The sequence below is a fragment of the Balaenoptera acutorostrata genome, chromosome 3 (genome assembly GCF_949987535.1).
Source record: "Balaenoptera acutorostrata chromosome 3, mBalAcu1.1, whole genome shotgun sequence".
In the NCBI taxonomy this organism is placed as follows: Eukaryota; Metazoa; Chordata; class Mammalia; order Artiodactyla; family Balaenopteridae; genus Balaenoptera; species Balaenoptera acutorostrata.
Genome location: NC_080066.1, coordinates 96,837,478 through 96,858,813, shown reverse-complemented (window position 1 = coordinate 96,858,813; position 21,336 = coordinate 96,837,478). Strand labels below are relative to the sequence as shown.

Here is a 21,336-nt window from a genome sequence, read left to right as displayed (position 1 = left end):
CGGGATGGAATTGTATCCTTCTTATCTTTTCTAATTTCTTTTCATGTTAAATATTATTTATTATTATCCTATTTATTATAAAATAAGAACATCCAGGAGATTGAATAGCTAACAGTGCCAGACAGCCTATGCTTAAGGCAGGACGAGCAGGGGAAGTCCATAACGGCTTACTGTTTTTTGTACACTCAAAAGCTCAACTCGCTTTTCTTTCGTCTGCCAGGGACACATCAAGGGCCCTAACTTTACTGTTTGCTTCTTCGTGGTTCTTTTCTCCTCCCAAAGCGCTGCTGCTGTTTGGCAGGGACAGATACAACATAGTGTCAGAGAGACGCTGGCGGAAACCCCCGGGGATGGTGCAGAGGGCTTCCCATCACTCTTGTTCATATCCTGCAGCCTGCCTGCCAGCGTGGGATGGCGCGCAGAGCCTGTCCGCACATGGCTTTCATTAGGGGACGTGGATTGGTTGACTCCCTCCCAGCCCAACATAAGCACCCTGGTTAAGCCTGTCCACCTCTGGGTCACCTCACCATTCAGCAAGTGCAGCTCTCCCCTTATTAATTCTTGTATGTCAGGGGTATTCACATTTTAAAACAATGTTAGTTATAGTTTATGTGAATTGTGGAGGGAAAAAATGTTTTTTAATCAGAGTTAATCCATCCTTCATGATGAGGAGCCATTTGTCCAAAATGAAGGATACACCTGTCAGAATTAGCCTGAAAATTGTATCTTGTTCAGCGCCAAATTTGGGACTCTCATTGTTACCTTTTTCTGCCCCATTAGACGGAAAAGCTGACGAGGAGAGAAGTGGAAGCTAAATTTTGTAATCTGTCTTTGTCATCGAATAGTGTAAGTACATTTTAACAATGTGATTACAGCTCTCTCTGTAATTTTGTGGTACCAGAAAACGCCACCAAATTCTCGCTGCAGTAAGGCAGCAGTGCCCCCGACTGCCTCAGACATTTTCCCCTTGAGTGTTGATAGGTGCCATGGCAACGTCTGGGATTAGGGGAAGAGAAGCCAGCGTTGTGATCAAAGAATGCCTCTCCATGCTGCCCCTTAATGTGCCGTAATCACCCTGTTTCTCCCTGATCACCAGATCCTTCTTTCTCACACCCCTGGTAAAGGCTGTGCTTGGTGGAGCCTCCTGCTGAGGAGACCTCATACTGCTTGGCCTCTTCTGAAACAGATGTTTCAGGACTAGTTTGAGGCACAGAGCTCTGCCAAGTCATTTGGTTGTCCACCTCCCATGCTTCCCCCCCCCCCACCCGCCCCCTGGTCTTCTAACACCTCAGAGCTGCATTAAAGCTCTTGCTTTTCTGGGCATTTCCTACTCCTAAAATCGTTCATTTGCTCTCATTGGCAATGAGGAAAATCTCATGGGGTAAACAGGTTTGTCATTTCTCTCTATAAGCATCAGGTTGGGCCCAGATCTTTCACACAGTCACCCACGCTTAACTCAGTCCCTGAAAAGCAGAAAACAACAGGGATTTCTTATATTTTCCTGAATATTTATATAAGAGAAGTTTTTGTTTTTGTTTTTGTTTTTGCTTTCCCAGACCCCTTCTCGACCTTGGTCTGACACTCAATTACATAATCCTGTGGTGATGAGCAATATTCACTTATGGGATAGATTAAAATATGATCGTACGGGGACTTCCCTAATGGTCCAGTGGTTAGGACTTCGCCTTCCAATGTGGGGGCGGGGGGGTGGGTGCGGGTTCGATCCCTGGTTGGGGAGCTAGGGTCCCACATGCCTTGTGGCCAAAAAACCAAAAACATAAAACAGAAGCAATACTGTAACAAATTCAATAAAGACTTAAAAAATATATATACATGATCGTATGCAGGCCAGGCAGAGTCATTCAGATTTTGGAACACCTGCAGTGTGTCAGGCACAGTGCTAGAGATATAAAGAGGAGTCAGTTGAAGAGTCCACAGACTGCTTTCAACTTCTTCATTCATATTGGCCTTTAAAAGCCATACAGCATGTGTCTACCCTCAGCTCTTTAAAACAACTTTCACAGGCACCGTGGTTTAAAGAAATCACTCAGATAGTTTGCAGGTTGGGAAAGTAAACCAGATACATAGCACTAGGAGCTCTAGAAATTAAACCAGATTACATTTTAAATGTTAAATATTAGAGGAGATCTTAACAATTACAAAGTGACCCAATGGTATAATATTCTAATATGAAGAACAGTATTTACATAATACCCTAGATGTGTACACAGCACATAGCCTGTGCAGAAATAGTCCTGTGTATAACACAAAGGATCTGCCCAAGAAACTGCCCAGTTCAGTGACTCCTTACCCAACCAAAGGTTCAAGCCCAAAAGGTTCTCTGAACTAATGTCACATTTCAAAATATTTCACACTTGCTCATGATAGCTGCATTGGTTGCTAAAATGTCAGCTTCTTTGCTTTTTGCTAAATCTCTACCCACTAGTCATTCGATATTAAGCATTAATTTGAAGTTGTGTGTGTGACTAGTTCAAAATGGAAAAATTAGTATCTAATATAGGCATTTGGTACTCTCATTATTTTAAAAGGGAACTCTAAGGATACTAGAAAAGGGAGGAGAAATATTGCAGGAGAGTTTCAAATATCTGGCCCAGTCTTCGTATTTTACAGATGAGGCACCTAAGGTCCAAAGAGATGTGTGACTTATCCCAAGTCACATGGAGTTAGTTGATGATAGGGTGAGAACCAAAATCTGGGGGTGTTAACTCTAGTGCTTCTGGTAGTTTGTTAATGGGGTGATATAATGTTAACATTTATTGAGAAGAAACAATTTTTTATTAAGAAGAAAAAAATAATTTAAAATCAAAGATGTAATTTTAAAATTAAAAATTTTTATCTTTAATATAGTAAAGAAATTATAGATTTTAACACTTTCGGATTTTTTTAAAATACAAGTGATTTATGATTATTAAACAAAGTCTTCATTCAGCTCTTTGGTTCCACGTGCCAACTTATAGATGAACTAGGTTCTGCCTGCCTGTAGTCTCAAAGTAGCTATAATTTTGTTTCTTAGTTTCCACTTTAGCCCCTGGGATTCTTTTTGAGGGAAGACGAGGAGTACAGCTGGTGAGAGCTGGGATCTGGGGTGAGCTCTGAGCCAGAGAGAAGGAAGAATCAGGGGCTGCCTCTAGGAGACAGTATCCAAACTGCATCTCAAGGCTACAAATAGGAATTATTCAAAGCAAGGACAGGGAATTCCTGGCTAATTCAGTGTAGTATTAGAACGAGTCAGACTTTGCCTTCCTGTCCCCCATTGACGTGCCTGTAGTAATGGAAATTCATGAGCATGAGGAAGGCAAAGGGGAGCAATACTGGCCTAAAAATATGTAATGGAGGATCTGCTAGTACCAGGGTCTGCTCTGCTGGGGTCAGCATTTGCTATAAGTGCGTGTGACTAAAAATTAACTGTGCGTAGGTACCTAAAGCACTTCTGCGAGGTGCTTTAGAGTTGTTGGAAAAGGATAATCCTTAGTCGGGATTGTGGGAAAGATTAAAATTACCCTTGACCACAAAATCCACCCTTTCAGAGGTACAAAAGCTCTGCCATGCTCCCCTGCGCGTAGGAAACACACTGCAAAGTGAGTCTTTCTTGTGGATTTTGGAAGCTAACTGTGCCTCTTTGCTTTCCAGCTGTGTCGACTCTACAAATTTATTGAGCAGAAGGGAGAGCTGCAAGATCTGACACCAACAATAAATTCATTAATAAAACAGAAAACGGGTGTTGCCCAGTTGGTGCAGTATGGCTTAAAGGATCTAGAGGAGGTTGTGGGACTGTTGAAGAAACTTGGCATAAAGTTACAGGTTTGGCAACTGTTTGATTCTGGCAGCACAGATTTGTAGCATTAATAATAGCACAAGGAGGAAATGGGTTTTATTTTGTAATTGCTAGTAAGTTTTATTTTTCCAGAAGAAGGCTGCTTTCTACATTTTGGAACATTTGATATCTAGTAATAATTTTGGCTTGGATCAGAATTTCTTTGCAAGCATCACAATTCCTATTGTGCGGCAATCCTGATTATGTCAGCCTCAGAGAAGTGGTTATTCTTGAAGAGAACAGAGCTTCTCTTACTTGGCAGGCTATAGTTTAAACAGACCGTGTGCCAGATCTTACTGAATATTCTGTTTATACTAAATAGATTGTTCTGATGCTGATGATGGAAAATGGTGTCTTCAGCATTGCACATTCTAAATCTCGAGCCCTTGACACGTTTGTGTGGCATTTCCCTTGACAGGTCTTGATCAATTTGGGCTTGGTTTACAAAGTGCAACAGCACAGCGGAATCATCTTCCAGTTTGTGGCGTTCATCAGACGGAGGCAAAGGGCTATATCTGAAATCCTTGCAGCTGGTGGCAGATATGACCTGCTGGTGAGGGCTTGCCCTGTGTTTGTTGATTTGTTCTGACTTGATTTCATTTCTTCCTCGACTCGTTATTTTGAAATTTTTCAAAACCACAGAAAAACTGAACCACTGGTATAATTGAACACCCATATATATTTCACCTAGGAATAGAAATGTCTTGTGAACTACATTTGTAATGTTTTCAACTTTCATTTAAATAACTATAGGTTTACAGGATGTTGCTAAGATAGTACGGAGAGGTCTTGTATACATTTTACCCAGTTGCTTCCAAAAAGCTGGCATAACTATAATAAAATACCAAACCCAGGAAGTGGACATCCATACACTGTATGTGTCTAATTCTGTGCCATTCTTATCACATGTGCAGATTCCCATAACCACCACCACAACTGAGATACAGTACAAATGGAATATAGAACCTTACCTCCCTCTGTGTCCCTTACCCCATCCCCCATTTATAATTGTCTTAAATATTTCCTCAGCATACACTGAGGTCCACATCAGACAGTGTTGCGCTTTTTGCTTCCAATGTCAAACTCTGAGGAACTCAAGAAAGTCTACTGTATTTACCCAAAATTTTGGGGTTCTGATGAGAAATCTGCTGTTATTTGAATTATTTTTCCCGTATAGGAAAGATGATTCTCACTCGATGATTTTAAGATTTTTTTTTTTGTCTGTCTTTAGCTTGAAGTTTAATTATGATGTATCTTGGCATGACCTTCTTTGGATTTGTCTTGTTTTGGATTTTCTCAGCTTCTTGAATCTATAGGTTTGTCTTTTGCTAATGTGGGTCCCCCACCAAGCCCCAGCAGGTATCAGAGAAGGCTAAATGGGGAGCCAGGATTTTCATATCTGCCTGGGGGCAGTGCCCCCCATGCCCCCACCAGCAGAGTCAGTGGAGGCCAGGATCCCCGACTTCCACCCACACCCAAGCAGTAACAAGGTCCCCCTCCCTGCTGGGGTGGTGCTGGAGGAGGCTGAGTGGGAAGCTGGAACTTAGACCAGTATCCAGCATAGTATCAGAGGAGGAGTGTTTCAGGCATTATTTCTTCTACAATTTTTTCAGCTTTACCTTCTTTTTTCTCTCCTTCTAGGACTCTGATGACACAAATGTTATGCTCCTGTGGTTCTGGGACATTCTGCTTTACAGTCTGTTTTCTCTGTTGTTTAGATTGATTTTTATCTTCAATTTCTCTGTTTCCACTGTAATCTCCATTTATGCTATTGGGCCAATCCAGTGAATTTTTTGTCTTCTACTTCTTTGCTGAGACTTTCCATTTTTTTAATTTTTTTCGAGCCTATTTATCATGCTTGTTGTAGCATTTTTATGCTGGTTGCTTTAAAATCCTTGCCAGATAACTCCAACATCTACGTCATCTTGTTAGTGCCTGTTGATTTTCTCATTCACTTTGAGATCCTGGTTCCTGTTATGATACGTGATTTTCAGTTGTATTCTGGACATTTTGAGTCTTATGTTATGAGATTCTGGAACTTCCCTAGATCTTCTGGTTTAGGAGGCCTCCTCTGATACTGTACTGGGGGGGGGGGGGCAGGGGAGGGGGTGGCACTTTGCTGATGTCGGTTGGGGGTGAAGATCCATGTTTCTCACTCGGCCTTCCTCTACATCCGGAGCGTGGGACAGGTGCCTTGTTACCACTTCCCACACGCCTCCACTGAGAGTATAGTGGAGGGGTGGGGGGATGGGGGAGTTGGCAGGTGGCCTTGTTACCGCTGGATAGTGGTGAAGGTTCCAGCTTCCCACTCAGCCTCCTCCGGCACCACCCCAGAGGGGAGGAGGGCCTTGTTACTGCTTGGGTGTGGGTGGAAATCGGGGATCCTAGGGGTCCTGGTCTCCACTGACACTGCTGGGGGAAGCATTACTCCCAGGCATATACGAAAGCCCTGGCTCCCCATTTAGTTTTCTCAGATGCCGCCCTGCTGGGACTTGGCGGGGGCCTCCTTATATCTGGGAAAGGGTGAATGTGTTGGCCCGCACTCAGCCTTTGTGAGTGGGAGTGTCTGTGCTTTTGCTGTGATGTTTGACTGGAGCAGGGCAGATCTTGTCTAAAAGTTTTCTGTCTTGCTGGGTTGCCCCTTTCTGGGTCTTTTGACCAGAGACAGCAGGTTTTCCTTGGGGCTCTCTTGTTTGTTCTCCTTGGCATTTCTGGGTTGACAGTTTCTCCAGCACCCAGTCCAGAGTATATGAGGCAAAAACCAAACCCAGGGAACTCACCACATGTCGTTCCTCAGATCCCATAGTCCCCGGTCAGCCTGCCATCTTCTCTCCACTTTCAGAGTTGTCTTATGTTTGTTTTATATGTAATGTTCAGGGGCTTTAGCTTAGCAGGAGGAATAGGGAGAAATGTACCTACCCATCTTGGTCTAGAACCTATGTGTGCAACTTTAAATTGTCTAGTAACATAAAGTAAGTAAAAAGAAAAAGGTGGAATTAATTGTAATAATATATTTTATTTAACCCAATATATCCAAAATAATATGTAAGCATGTAATCAAAATTTTTTTAATTATTAAGGAGTTATTTTACATTTTTTTCTACATCTTTATAATTAGCATTTATTTAACCCAGTATACCCAAAATACTATTTCAACGTGTAATCAAACATTTAAAAATTATTAAGGAGCTAATTTACATTCTTTTCCTTTCTGAGTCTTTGCAACCAGTATGTTTTACATATACAGCACATGTGAATTCGGATTAGACATTTCAAATGCTCAAGCCCCATGTGGTTAGTGGCTGCCAGATTGAACAGTGCAGAGCTAGATGCAACATTCATCAACATTCATGAAGTGACATGTGTGCTTGCTCTTCTCTCTTGCTACACACACACACACACACACACTTTATTTTGTTGAACCCTTTGATAAGTTGCTGTTAGAGTGCAAATCGTTGCTTTTCCTATAATCACACTTTCGTCTCCATTTCATAACCAGAGCTGTGTGTCTCTCTCTCCACAGATTCCCCTGTTTAGAGGACCACAGGCTCTGGGGCCAGTTCCTACTGCCATTGGCGTCAGCATAGCCATAGACAAGATAACTGCTGCTGTCCTCAACATGGAAGAACCTGTAAGTTCCAGCTTTGCTTTCCAGTGTGCTTTGAGATGTCTTTCATTTTGTAGTCATTCACATGGAGCCTCAGATGTGGTAGCCGTAGACTGAGGTTTTGGGAGATTACCTTTGCCGTGATTACCTTTGCCGTTTTGGGAGATTACCTTTGCCGTGAGAGACAAGCCTAAATCTTGGTGTGAGTACTTAGCCTCTGATCTTAGCTGGGGGACCTTAGTCCACTAGCCTTACTCTCCTCATCTGTAATATGCTATGTAAATGTGAGATATTACACTTGTTAGCAGACTCATATCAAAGCCCTTTGTTCATAAATACTGCTGTACTCTACAAAGCTCGAAATGGTTTTTTCCCTATGTTTCAGGCAAGATTAGTTTTCCCAGAGAAAAAAGAATGTCTTTCTGATGACTTAGAAATAATTTCAACTACCCTATCTTAAAAGACTAATATAAAAGTTTTTTGACTGTGTCTTTTTTTTTTAACCATGTCATTTGAAGTGAAGACTTTTGCATTTATGTCGCTGTACACAATTTTAAGATGCCTGTTTTCACATGAGCGCTGCCTCCTTGGCCTCACATACATGCCCACAGTCTCCCTCCTCTAAACGTAATCACTCTGTTTCTGATACAGGTTACAGTAAGCTCTTGTGACCTCCTCGTTGTAAGTGTTGGCCAGATGTCCATGTCCAGGGCCATCAACCTAACCCAGAAACTCTGGTCAGCGGGAATCACAGCAGAAATCATGTATGACTGGTCACAGGTAATGAGACAAAAAGCACCTGTGAGTGGAGTGCACATAGTCGTGGCTTCAATAGCAAATCATCCTCCACGGCTTTAGTTTCTGCCAAACTCTTTATCTGTGTGGTTTCAGTTGCTTCCTCTATGAGTTTCTGATTGTTACCTTAAACTTAGTGGTCTAAAGCAACACTTATTTATTATCTTACATTTCTGGAATTCAGAAGGCTGAAATCCGTTTCACTGGGTTAAAATCAAGGTGTCTGATAAGGCTGGTTCCTCCTGAAGGCTTTAGGAGGAGAATCCACTTCCTTGCCTTTTCCAGCTCCTAGAAGCCTCCTGCATTCCTGCTCATGGCCCCTTCCTCCATCTTCAAACTCAGCAGGGTGGCATCTTCTTTCCTCTCTACGCTATGCTTCTGTCCTTCCATCTCTAACTGACCCTCCCGTCTCCCTTTTACCAGGACCCTTGTGATTATACTGGGCCCATCCAGATAACCCAGGATAATCTCCCCATCTCAAGATCTTTAACTTGAACCAATCTGCAAAGTCCCTTTTACCATATAAGGTAACATAGTCACAGGTTCCCAGGGATTAGGATGTGGACATCTTTGTGGGGCCATTATCCAGCCTAGCACACTTCCCAAAGGCATTCTGTATTTAGTGTGTTTGTAGCTTTGTATCTTCAGACCTCCCACAGCAGGCCTAACACTTGCTCTGGGTGTGGAGGTGAGGAAAATGGCACCACTGAGCCCCTGCCTACCCTTTAGAAAGGGGGGCCTTTAGATGACTAACTTCTGTACAAGCAGATCACAGAAGGGGCTGCACTCCCAGGTGGTCCTCCGAGTTGTTCACACGTCCACCCGCACTCGTGGTGCCCCAGAGAGTGAAGAGATGCCCAGGGAAACAGAACCCCACCCTCCCACCTGCTTCTTCCACATTACCTGCCAAGAGCTGCTGCTGTCCATTTCTGTGTGTGTTACGTAGAAATTGATATCAGAAGTATGCGGAGCAATAAATTATAGTCATTTGGGCTTCCCTGGTGGCGCAGTGGTTGAGAATCTGCCTGCCAATGCAGGGGACACGGGTTCGAGCCCTGGCCTGGGAGGATCCCACATGCCGCGGAGCAACTGGGCCCCTGAGCCACAACTACTGAGCCTGCGCGTCTGGAGCCTGTGCTCCACAACATGAGAGGCCGCGATAGTGAGAGGCCCGCACACCGCGATGAAGAGTGGCCCCCGCTTGCCGCAACTGGAGAAAGCACTCGCACAGAAACGAAGACCCAACACAGCCATAAATAAATAAATAATTAATTTAAAAAAAAAAATTATAGTCATTTGACAGAACAGTATCCTATGCCATTTGTTTACCTGCTTCATAAATTGTTAGAGAAGTGTTCTGTCCTAAAGTAAAATTATAAGCTCAGTAACGGTGACTTCAGCCCTGCACAGGGGCATCTCCTGCAGGCTTCTCTGCTCTGATGCTTCTTTGCTTTATGCTTCAGTTCTGCTTTTCACCGTCTACTATTTCTTTTGTTGCCTTTGCTTTCCCCAAAGGCCTTTTCACTCTTTGTGTGTGTAATTTTTGGCACCTTCTATCAAGATGTGAAGCTTCTGAAAACCTCTTACTGTGTCCTGACCACGTTGAACGGCATGGCCCCTTAGAACAATAGTGAAAGCAAGGAAAGCAAAAGAAGTCTTATTCCTCCTCTGAATTCTGTACTCTTCTTGCTTAATATTTATATATTTAATATTTATATAAACCAGCATGAAATCAGCATGCTTAGTTATTCACTTTGAGAATCCACTGAACACAGTGTTTTCATTCTCGTTAATGACTTGAAGCTGTTCTAGCTGCTCTGTGTTTATTTGTTTCAGTCCCAAGAGGAATTACAGGAGTACTGCAGACATCATGAAATCACCTATGTGGCCCTTGTCTCAGATAAAGAAGGAAACCATGTCAAGGTAAAGACCAGAGGAAATCTTTCACAATTCAACAGTCAGATTTCCCAAACAGTATTAACCGTGGAGCACCCAACCTTCCCACTGAGGTCCTGCCCTTGGCTGCGGGGTGGAAATACATTATTTCATTCTCCTTTTGAATTGCTAGGCCTGTTTTTGGAGAAAGTGTATAAAATAAGGAAGAGAGAATCTGAATCTAAACAGTTTTCTTTGAACTCAAAAATAAAAATGAAAAAACTATGGCTAGTTATTTTCCCTACTTTTTTCCCCTTGTTCCCTTTGACCATCTAAGAAAATAATAATAATAACTATAGCTGATACCTGCTGGTTGGCATATCCTCTGGCTACTTCCTAACCAATTCTACTATGTTGCATTTAACTAAAAATGCTCATCCCACTACTGGGCATATACCCTGAGAAAACCATAATTCAAAAAGAGTCATGTACCACAATGTTCACTGCAGCACTATTTACAATAGCCAGGACATGGAAGCAACCTAAGTGTCCATTGACAGATAAATGGATAAAGAAGATGTGGCACATATATGCAATGGAATATTACTCAGCCATAAAAAGAAACGAAATTGAGTTATTTGTAGTGAAGTGGATGGACCTAGAGTCTGTCATACAGAGGGAAGTCAGAAAGAAAAACAGATACCATGTGCTAACACATATATATGGAATCTAAAAAAAAAAAAAAAAGGTTCTGACGAATCTAGGGGCAGGACAGGAATAAAGACGCAGACATAGAGAATGGACTTGAGGACACAGGGAGGGGGAAGGGTAAGCTGGGATGAAGTGAGTGAGTGGCATGGACATATATACACTACCAAATGTAAAATAGATAGCTAGTGGGAAGCAGCCGCATAGCACAGGGAGATCAGCTCGGTGCTTTGTGACCACCTAGAGGGGTGGGATACGGAGGGTGGGAGGGAGATGCAAAAGGGAGGCGATATGGGGATATATGTATACATATAGCTGATTCACTTTGTTATACAGCAGAAACTAACACACCATTGTAAAGCAATTATACTCCAATAAAGATGTTAAAAAAAAAACCCAACCAAAAATAAATAAATAAAAATGCTCATAAATATATCACCTCATAACCTTTATTTCTATTTTTAAAAGAAAAAAAATCAACATATTTTCCCCTTGTTTTTCTCTTATAACGTGTTTGTCTGGTTTTTATAGCAGAGTGATGTTGGCTTCATAAATTAGTAGGATCTTCTGTTCTCTGGATAACTTTGTGTAGAATTGGCATTATTTCATCCTCAGATATTTGGTAGAGTTCCTCAAATGCTTGGTAAAACCACAGGGGCCTAGGTAAAGAGCTATCAGATTGCCTTTCTCCTTAAATGAGTTTTGGTAGTTTGTATCTTTCTCAGAATGTTTCCATTTCACCTAAGTTTTCAGATATTCCCTTTCACTATCTGTAGGATCTATAGTGATATCCCCTCTTTCATTCCTGATATTGGTAATTTATGTCTTCCCTTTTTCTCCCCTGATCACTCTGGCTAGAGATTTATCAATTTTGTCTTTTCAGAAAACTAGCTTTTGATGTCATTGATTTTTCTCTATTTTTTGTTCATTCATTTCCTATTTTATTGATTTCCGTTCTTTTTTTTTTTTCTTCAATCTGCTAAATTTGGATTTAGAGACAGTCACTAATTGAAGTTTGTTTTGTATCCACTCTGACAATCCTGCCTTTTAATTGAAGTGGTTAGACCATTAATATGAGGTGCAGTTATTGAAATGGTTGGGTTTAAATCTACCATTTTACTATTTGTTTTCTGTTTGTTCCAACTGTTCTCTTTTTCCATTTTTTTCTCTTTTCATGCCTTCTTTTTAGATTGAATAGCTTTTATTCCATTTTATCTCTACTATTGGTTTACTAACTATAACTCTTATTTTTGGTGGGATTTTTTTTAGAGACTTCTCTAGGGTTTATAGTATACATCTTTAACATCACATTCTACCTTCAAAAATATTATATGCCTTCATATATTGTTGTAAGAACCTTAAAACAATATTTCCATTTCCCCTCTCTCATCCTTTGTGCTATTGTTGCCAATATTTTTCTACATATGTTATTAACTTCATAGTACATTGTAAGTATTTTGCTTTTAATAAGTCAGTTATCTTTTAAAGAGGTTTTAAAATAAGGGAGGAATGTCCTTTATATTTACCATTTCTAGAACTGTTTATTCCTTTGTGTTCAGCCAGATATTCTGATTTCATTTTCTTTATGCCTGAAGAATTTCCTAATATTTCTGATTAGTGCTGGTAATGAATTCTCTCAACTGTTACTGGTCTGAGAAAGTCTTCGTTTTACCTTCATTTTTGAGAGGTAATTTTTCTGTGTATAGAATTCACAATTTACATTTTTTTCTTTTTGCACTTTGAACACGGGTTTTATTGTTTTCTGACCTGATAGTTTAAAAGTCTGCTTTGATCTCTGTATATAATGTTTCTTTTTATTTTCTGGCACCTTTTTAAGATTTTCTTTTGTCACTGGTTTACTGCAATTTGAATATGACATGCCTCAGTGTGATACTCTTTATGTTCTAATACTTGGTATTAGAACTGTAGATCTGAACTGTAGATTTATAGTTTTCATCAAATTTGGAAACTTTTCAGACATTATTTCTTCAAATATTGTTCTGTCCCTTTTCCTTCTGGGACTCTGATTACAGTATGTTAATCATTTGCTCTTGCCCCACACCTCATTGAGGCTCTGTTTTTGGTGGGTTTTGTTTGTTTTTTCTTGCTCTCTATGCTTTATTCTGGATCATTCACTTAAGTTTTCTGCAATATCTTATCTGCTATTAATCCCATCCAGTGCATTTCTTATTTCAGATATTGTAGTTTTTTCATCTGTACAAGTTACATTTGTGTAGTTTTTTTTTTAATGTCTTCCATTTCTCTCCTCATCATGGTTCTTTTTTCCTTTATATTCTTTATAAGATTTATAATAGTCATTTTTAATTCCATCATCTTGACATTTCTGGTCTGTTTCTGTCCATTGATGTTTCTGCTGGTTATGAGTTGTATTTTCCTTCTACTTTGTATGCCCAGTAATTTTTGGTTGGTTGTTGGACATTATGAATTTTACATTTTTTGGTGCTGCGTTTTCTTATGTTCCTGTAAATACTGTTGGACTCTGTTCTGGGATGTAGTTAAGATCCTTGGATTCTGTTTGACCCTTTCTAGGCTTGACTTTAAGTTTTGTTAGGGCAGGACCCGGGCAGCCTTTAGTCTAGGTCTAATTTAGCCCCACTCCTAAGGCAGTGCGCTTTGGAGGATACTGCCTGAGGCCCCATGTGTTATGAGGTCTCTCTACTCTGGTAAGAACAAGATCTATTCCTGGCCCTGTGGATTTCAGAAATTATTATGCCTACTCATGTCTGCTGGTTGTTTCCCCAGCCTTGGATAGTTCCCTCTCCCCCATGCACAGATCACTTCTCTTTCAAAGATGTGAGTGGACTTCTCTGCAGAGCTTCAGAAATCTTTCTTTCTCTGTGTGTAGCTCTCTCCTCTTCAGTCCTCTGCCCCACAGTTTCTGGCCATCATGGCCTCCCTAAACTGCAGTCTCCCCAGCTTGGCAAGACTCCTGGCCTCTGTTTAGCTTCCTCCTCCCTGCCCTGCCACCTGCACACTTCCTCAGCACGGTAATCTGGGGCACTTGTAGACTCACTTTGTTTGTTTCCCTCCTCTCGGGATAACAGTCCTCCACTGGTGGTTGTCCAATGTCTGAAAAACATTGTTTATATATTTTGTCTGGTTTTCTAGTTGTTTAAGGCAGAAAGGCAGTTGTTACAGTAGTTACTTCTTCATGGGAAGATTTGTAAGTCCCTACTACTAGTCTGCTTGTTAGTCACAAAATCATAAATGACCCTAAGTCCTACCGATCAAGCCCCTTCCAGGGCAGTGATTGTTCCTGTAATATTACCAATAGATGATCGTCTCGCCTCTGCTGGATAATTCCAGCATCGTAACCCACTGCTATAATGATTAGCAAATTTTAAAAACTTGAATCAGAATCTGCTTCCCCAAATTTACATTCACTGGTCCTAGTTCTGCCCTCCAGAATGGTCAAAATAGCAAGTCTAATTCTTCCTCCTTCTCTTACTACCATCACATAAATTTTAGGAGACCACTGCCATGCCACTTTAAGTGTCCTCTTTTCTGGTTTAAACATTCCAGTTACTTAAGCCATTCCTCATAATGTGATTTCCAAATCCTTGACCCTCCTAGTTAACCTCCTCTAGACACACTTAACTTTGTCAATGTCTGTCCTTAAATGTGATACTAGAGTTCTACAGAGTGCTCTAAGCATGTTCTGACTACATGAGGAGGGTCTGTGCCCTCCCTCAATCTAGATAACATATTTCTCCTAATACAGCCTACAAGCGAACTAACTTCAGCAACCCTGCAGTTCTTTTGGCTCATCCTGAATTTATCATCAGCTAAAACCCACTGACCTTTTCACAGTCCACACCACGTCTGACCAGCCTTCTACAATGAGGCTTGATGACAGGACTTCACATTTATCGCTGTTAAATGTGATGTTGTTCATTTTAGTACATTGTTCCAGCCCATCCAGCTCTTCTGACTCTTCTGCCTCTGTTAGTGGTGGGTCAGTAGCATCATCTTCATATTTGAAGAGCAAGACATCACTTCATTCACCCACTTAGCAAGTGCATTATTAAGCATTCACAGTGTAGGAGGGATTGAATTTAGGGCCACGATGGATGCAGGGACATTTAAACCACAGGCCCTGCTGTCAAGGCTCCTATAATCCAGGAGGGAACAGAAGACATTCATGCACGACTGTGAGCTCGAAAATGCTCAATGCCATGAGAGTCCAAAAGAAAGTTCTCTGAGGTTTCATCAGCCTGAGAGGTTACTACAGAGGTAGCAGGGAAGTCTTCAGAATGGAGGTGGGATTAATGCTGGACCCTCATGGATGGGCAGGATATAGGTACGTGCTAAAAAGGCCTTTTAAACAAAGGAATAGCAATGGTAATGGTAGTTCTTTCAGTAGAATTGTCCCAAAGATAGAGGCAGGCCAGCAGAGAACTCTTCTGGTATTACCCTGATTAGTCCATTTGGGGTGAAGCAGGATTGTGGAGAAGGGCACTTCAGCAGGAGAGAATGGTTCTAGCTAGATCAAGGAGAGCCAAAATGCCCAACCAAGGAATTTGGACTTGATTTAGCAGTTAGGGGGGGAGCCAGTGTATGTTTTTGGACAGAAGGGGACATCAGGGTGTATGTGAGAAAAATTCATCTGCAGGGATATGTAGCATGGAATGGAGTGAGGGAAAATTGGAGATGGGGTAGCTGAGGGCAGAATATCAGGCTATCCCAAGCCAAGGCAGGGTGTTGGCCATGGGAGTGAAGATGAAAAGATAGGCACTGTAAAAGTGGGATGACTGGACTAGGGTTTGGAAAGGAGGGGGCAAGGAGTTGTAGAAACCTTGGTGACTGACCCGAGGATGTTTAAGAGGGAAAATATGTGAAAGAATCAAATGAAATAGGAGCTGGTTCGTCTTGGCCTTTTTTTTTTATTTTTTTATTCTGTCATCTATAATAAGCTATTCTGACCTAGACCAGGGTTCCTCGGCAGCCGCATTTTGACATTTGGGGCTACATACTTCTTTCTGGGGCTCCTGTCTTGTGCGTCGTAGGATGTCTAGCAGCATCCCTAGCGTCTACCCACTAGATGCCAGTAGCGCCCCCCTCAGCTGTCACAACCACAGGTGTCTCTAATCATTGCCAGATGTCCTGTGGGGAGCAAAATCACCCCCGGTTAAGAGCCATCAACCTAAACTGTTGACTTAGTAGACTTACTATAGTACTCTTCAGCCTGTTGGCTTCAGAAATGATGGATCTGTTTCATTCTTTTTAAGGTTAAGTCTTTTGAGAAGGAAAGGCAAACAGAGAAACGTGTGCTGGAGTCTGATCTCGTGGACCATGTTGTGCAGAAACTGAGGACTAAAGTCAGTGATGAGAGGACTATCAGGTAACTTAGTAAACAAACGCCCAGAAAACCAGCTGCAACTGCCTATCTAGAATTACCATACATTTATTTTAAAAGTCAGTTTGATCCTTTTGGGAAATAAAGATGGCTCAGGATAACTTTTATTGAACCATTCTATTGCTTCTGAATAACTCAGCAGTTTAGGTATATGACCCCCTACGTAAGACTAGTCATAACTGACTTTCAACGTTTGTCCTTCATAACATGTCAAAAAAAATTTTATCATTTTGAAAAGCCTAAGGAACCAAAATCTATCTGCCATTATCTTATTTGGTCTGTTAATCAGTGAATTTCAGTAGTGTTTTGTCAGTGGTTTTGAAAGATCTAATATTCTGGGAAATTATAATATTCTAGGAAAAGATCTCACATACTCATCATAGGAATGCAAATTGGTTCAACTCTAGATAGGAATTTAACAAAGTTAAAAGCCTAAAAACTAAAACTTAAAAAAAAAAAAATTGACCCAGCAATTCCACTTTAGGAATTTATAGAAAATTATTCCATAGGGATATGTGCAAAGATGTCTATCAAGGCACTGTTTATAATAGCAGTTCTCAAACTTTTTGGTTTCAGAACGCCTTTATGCCCTTAAAAATTATTTGAGGACCCCAAAGAGCTTTGTTTATGTGGATTATATCTATCAATAATTTCTATGTTAGAAATCAAAATGCAAACATTTTAAAAATACTTATTTTAAAATAACAAACTCATTACACACAAACCTATATAACATTTTTTAATGGAAAATAACTATTTTCCAAAACAAAATAAATGTAGTAAGAAAGAGTGGCATTGTTTCACATTTTTGCAGATATTGTTAATGCATTGTTTTACATTTTTGTAATCTCTAATGCTTTAGTAGAAGAAACTACATTGTCTTGTCTGTTTCTGCATTCAGTCTGTTGTGATATCACACATCCTGTAGTCTCTGGAAAAGTCCATCACACATTAACGAGAGGATAAGAATAAAAAGGATAGTTAACATTTTAGGATTATTGAGAAAATAGTTTTGACATTGCAGATACTCTGTGAAAGGATCTCAGGGGCTTCCAGGGGTCTCTGGACCACACTTTGAGAATCTCACTTATAATATCACAATATTATAGGAGACTGTTCCAATTACAGTAAATACAGTGAAATACTATGCAGCCTTTAAAAATGATTATGGTAAAGCTGAGTTTATTACAAGGAAGGATGTCCACAAATAAGGTGTATGATATGATCCCATTTTTGTTTCAACCAAAATATGTAGCCCATACATAGAAAAATGTGTGGAATGATGGACCAAATTTTTAAATTATAGTTATTTCTGGTTAGTGGGATTACAAGGGATCTTAATTTCCCTTAAGCTTTTCTATATATTTGTAACTCCTGTATTTACGCTCATAATCAGAAAATACAGTACTCTACTTTTTTTTGGCTTATATCCGTGATTCTCAACCAGCAGCAGTTTTGCCCTTCAGGGGACATTTGGCCATGTTTGGAGACAGCATTTTTGGTTGTTAAACGGGAGGTGCTGCTGGTATCTAGCAGGGACCAGGGATGCTGTTAAACATCCCGTAGTGCAGAGGACTGACCCCCACCCCAACAAAGAGCTACCTGGCCCAAAATGTCAATAGTGCCAAGACAGAGAAATCCTGGCTTATATAAAATAAATGTTCCTGCTTGCTTCTCTGTCCCCGGCCCCTGACCCTGCCCATATGCACCTAGCTTGACGACATTCACCATCAAGCTTTTTCTAAGAGAATATAATGTTCTTGAAGTCACTAGGTATTAGGATTAAGAATCCAAATCAAAGGCAGAGGCTTAGAAGGAAAAACAAAAAATAGTCAACTAATTAATAGTGACTATTAGTAATAGTACAGGCAAACATCATTAAGACGCTTAACAGGCCAGATGGGATTTAGTTTTAGCAGGGAAAGGTTTAAAATCTTTCCTCCATGTGAATGTTTATTTCCCTGTTTTCCCAAGATAGAGTGCTATTATGTCTCTCAAAGGCTATAAATTAATTCAGTCTTTGAAAGAACATCCATTCAACAGCTTTTGAAAGAATCTCATTTACTAAATGTTCTCCTGTGGGTGATCACCAAGGTTGCTGCCATAATGAAGGCGGGGCATTGCTAATGTTTCCTTGTATTGTGAGGGGAGCAGAAAGAACACCCATTATATTTCATTGAAATTAGCTTCTTATGTTGAGCCAGTACTTCACACCCAGCTGAATAAATCAGAACGTTGTCTCTAGAATGTTAATTTGAAGTGACAGCCTTGATAATTTTTATTTGCTCTGAACCAAAAGCATAATTAAGTGCAAATTTTTTTGTTTTTGTTTTTCCTCCACTAATAACCAATATTTATTAAATATTTTTATATTTAATAGAAAAAAGCCTCCCTCTAAGTACAGCTCACTGTAAATTATCTGTGTTGTTTTGTCTTAATGACTGTTTATTCTAATTGTTTTTGTTTGCTTGTTTTTAGAGAAGCTTCCGATAATCTTGCAGTACAAAATCTGAAGGGGTCATTTTCTAATGCTTCAGGTATAATTACTAATTGTAACCTAAACATAATAATGCTTGTGTGTGTGTGTGTGTGTGTGTGTGTATGTGTTTGCTCTAAATACTTATGACTGTGGCTAACTCACTGCATCAGAAATATACTCTTAAAGTAGCATATACACAGTTAGTTATACCAAATGGAATTTATCCCTTTGAAACCCACATTCTAGAAAATGATAAAACCACTGGGAGTTTGGTGACTCTTTTGGTCCTGATATATCTGTCCTATTTTTACAAGTGGTTTAATCTTCCTTTGATTCAGTTTATTATATAGGTCAAATGTGGATACATTTTCCCCATATGGAAGATTGAAGAAAAGCATTTTGAAATGCCTTGGAGAAAGACACTATATACATTTGTTTTCATGAAAGCCAAGAGGGAACAGTGGTGATAGTTACGCCTTTAGTTTCACCACATCTGTCAACCTGACTGAAAAAGAAATGTCCCAGTGAAGTCCATGAGAAGACATACTTGGCTTTTAACAGAATTGGGTCTTCTGGGTTCATTTCTGTTAGCAGGCTTTGTGCCACCATCAGATTTCAAATGCTTTGAGGAATTTAAAGAAGTATTAGAGTTTGGGAAATACAGTTTGATTTTTTTCTTAGGTTCATGAGGTTTGGCTCATACTGCCTCTCTATGCCTTTGTCACCTCCCACCTGAGGAGAGAAGGCTGGTGATCTTGACAGAAGTATCAGAACTGCTGGAGGTTGGGTGGGGTTCTGGACTCCTTCTGGTCAAGTGCAGGCAGTTGCAGAGATAGATAGAACACAAAGCTCAGACACAATCCAGTCCACAGAATCACTCCCGAGTGGATTCTAATCATCTCCGCCGTCTCTGTGGTGTGTTATAGAAAGTGGGACCAGATGAGGCCGTAACAGCTAAAACTCTCTGTTTCAGGTTTGTTTGAAATCCATGGAGCAACAGTTGTTCCCATTGTGAGCGTGGTAGCCCCAGAGAAGCTGTCAGCCAGCGCTAGGAGGCGGTATGAAACTCAGGTATATGGTCAGAGTTTCCTTGGCTTTCTAATGTGAGCTACGAAGGAGGAAGAGAACAGAAGAGGAAAAGAAACAGTTTCCTGGAAATGTTTTTCTTCCCACTTCCTGAACTTGGTGACTTCTGAAAATTCCATCAACACAAAGCATCTCTGGTGCCAGGATTCTGCCCCATTTGTCCTCCAAAGAGGCGTCAGTGTACACTGTGGGCACCTAGATGCAGCTGTTGTCAGAATTACTGGATCCAAACAAAAACTTTCTGATCCGGCTCTAATAGCAGATGGGGTTTGTTTGGTTTTGTTGTAAATAACAAAGCAGAAGAGATCTACCACAAGACTTGGGGCAGGTTTCTCACTGCATACATGTTTTTGATATCTGCTCTTTGCCTGATTCTGTGCTAAGTGCCAGGTAAAACAGAAAAGACGTGGCAGGGCCCCAGTCCTTGAAGAGTTTATAACCTCTGAAGCATATGCATTATATAGTTGGAAAATAGAAGGAAATCAGTAATAGGATGCTGAATTAATAAGTACACTGAATGAGTGTCGGAGTGTGCTACAGACATGGGGGAGAGACAAAGATCAGTGTTTGCATGGATCAAGAAAGGCTTCGTGGAGGTGATCCCGGGAAGGATTTAAATAGGCAGGGAGGGAAGGTGAGGGTGTTCCAAATGGGAGGGACGGTGGGAAGGGAAGTGCAGGACAAGGCTAATGAGCACAGGTGGCACACTGGCCTCATCTGGGAAGAGGGTATGAAGAGAGCAGTCATTATCTGGGAATGTAATTAGATTGAAATACAAAAGATCAAGTTACCCCATTTTGTTAGCTTTCCTGGCTGTTTCTCAGGATGTTGGGTAGAAACTTGTTTTTCATATCTTTCTACCATATTTCAGTTCCACGTTCTCATTGCTGTCACTGTCCCCTTTTTCTAAATTTAGCTTAATACTAAAATCTCCCTGCTTCCACATGCACTATTTCACAGTACTGAGCTTTTATTAGGTTCGTTTCAAAATTATAAAGAAATAAGCAGCTAGGTGGATGAGTAAGCAAATGATCAAGGTAGGCTATAAAAATCTCATTTCCCCTGAGATTATAATAGGCTAGACACTCATCTTACTGAGGTGGATTAAGAGCAAGTCCTTATATAATATTTGGGATCCCTTCTAGGCTTTGGTTTGTCACCTGTGATTGTTTCCTAGAATAAGAAATGAAACGGCAAGAAAGATGGCTTGGTTTGACAGGTTCTGAATTCTAACATGCTTTCTTCTTGTTAGGTACAAACCCGACTTCAGACCTCCCTTGCTAACTTGCATCAGAAAAGCAGTGAAATTGAAATTTTGGCTGTAAGTCACTTTCTTTAACTTTTTGAGGATGGCTTTTGTCCATACCGTCAAAGTAGTTTCCTCAGAGGTCAGGGCTTTTTTTTTTGCTCAGTATTAGCAGCATTGGGATGCAGGCCCGTTTCTCCTAGTTTCTTCCTCTGAAAGACTGGGGGGAAGGGGACAACACGAAAATCATCATTTTTCTAAATGTTTCAGGCCTTTGCAGATAGCAGTGTCAAACCTTTGGGGTGTGATGTGTGGGGCCTGGGAGTAT

The 21,336-nt window shown here is 40.7% G+C and overlaps 1 protein-coding gene across 2 annotated transcripts in view; it reads left to right on the top strand.

Annotated features, from left to right (window-relative positions):
* EIF2AK4 (eukaryotic translation initiation factor 2 alpha kinase 4) overlaps positions 1–21,336 on the top strand; it is a 108,846-nt gene that overhangs the window by 84,911 nt on the left and 2,599 nt on the right. For both annotated transcript variants that reach the window (XM_057542039.1, XM_057542038.1), the window contains 10 exons: positions 781–846; positions 3,652–3,822; positions 4,254–4,388; positions 7,359–7,466; positions 8,094–8,222; positions 10,074–10,160; positions 16,070–16,182; positions 18,676–18,734; positions 19,650–19,747; positions 21,015–21,083. In XM_057542039.1, the coding sequence (XP_057398022.1) occupies positions 781–846; positions 3,652–3,822; positions 4,254–4,388; positions 7,359–7,466; positions 8,094–8,222; positions 10,074–10,160; positions 16,070–16,182; positions 18,676–18,734; positions 19,650–19,747; positions 21,015–21,083 (1,035 nt within the window). The remainder of the gene's footprint in view (positions 1–780; positions 847–3,651; positions 3,823–4,253; positions 4,389–7,358; positions 7,467–8,093; positions 8,223–10,073; positions 10,161–16,069; positions 16,183–18,675; positions 18,735–19,649; positions 19,748–21,014; positions 21,084–21,336) is intronic.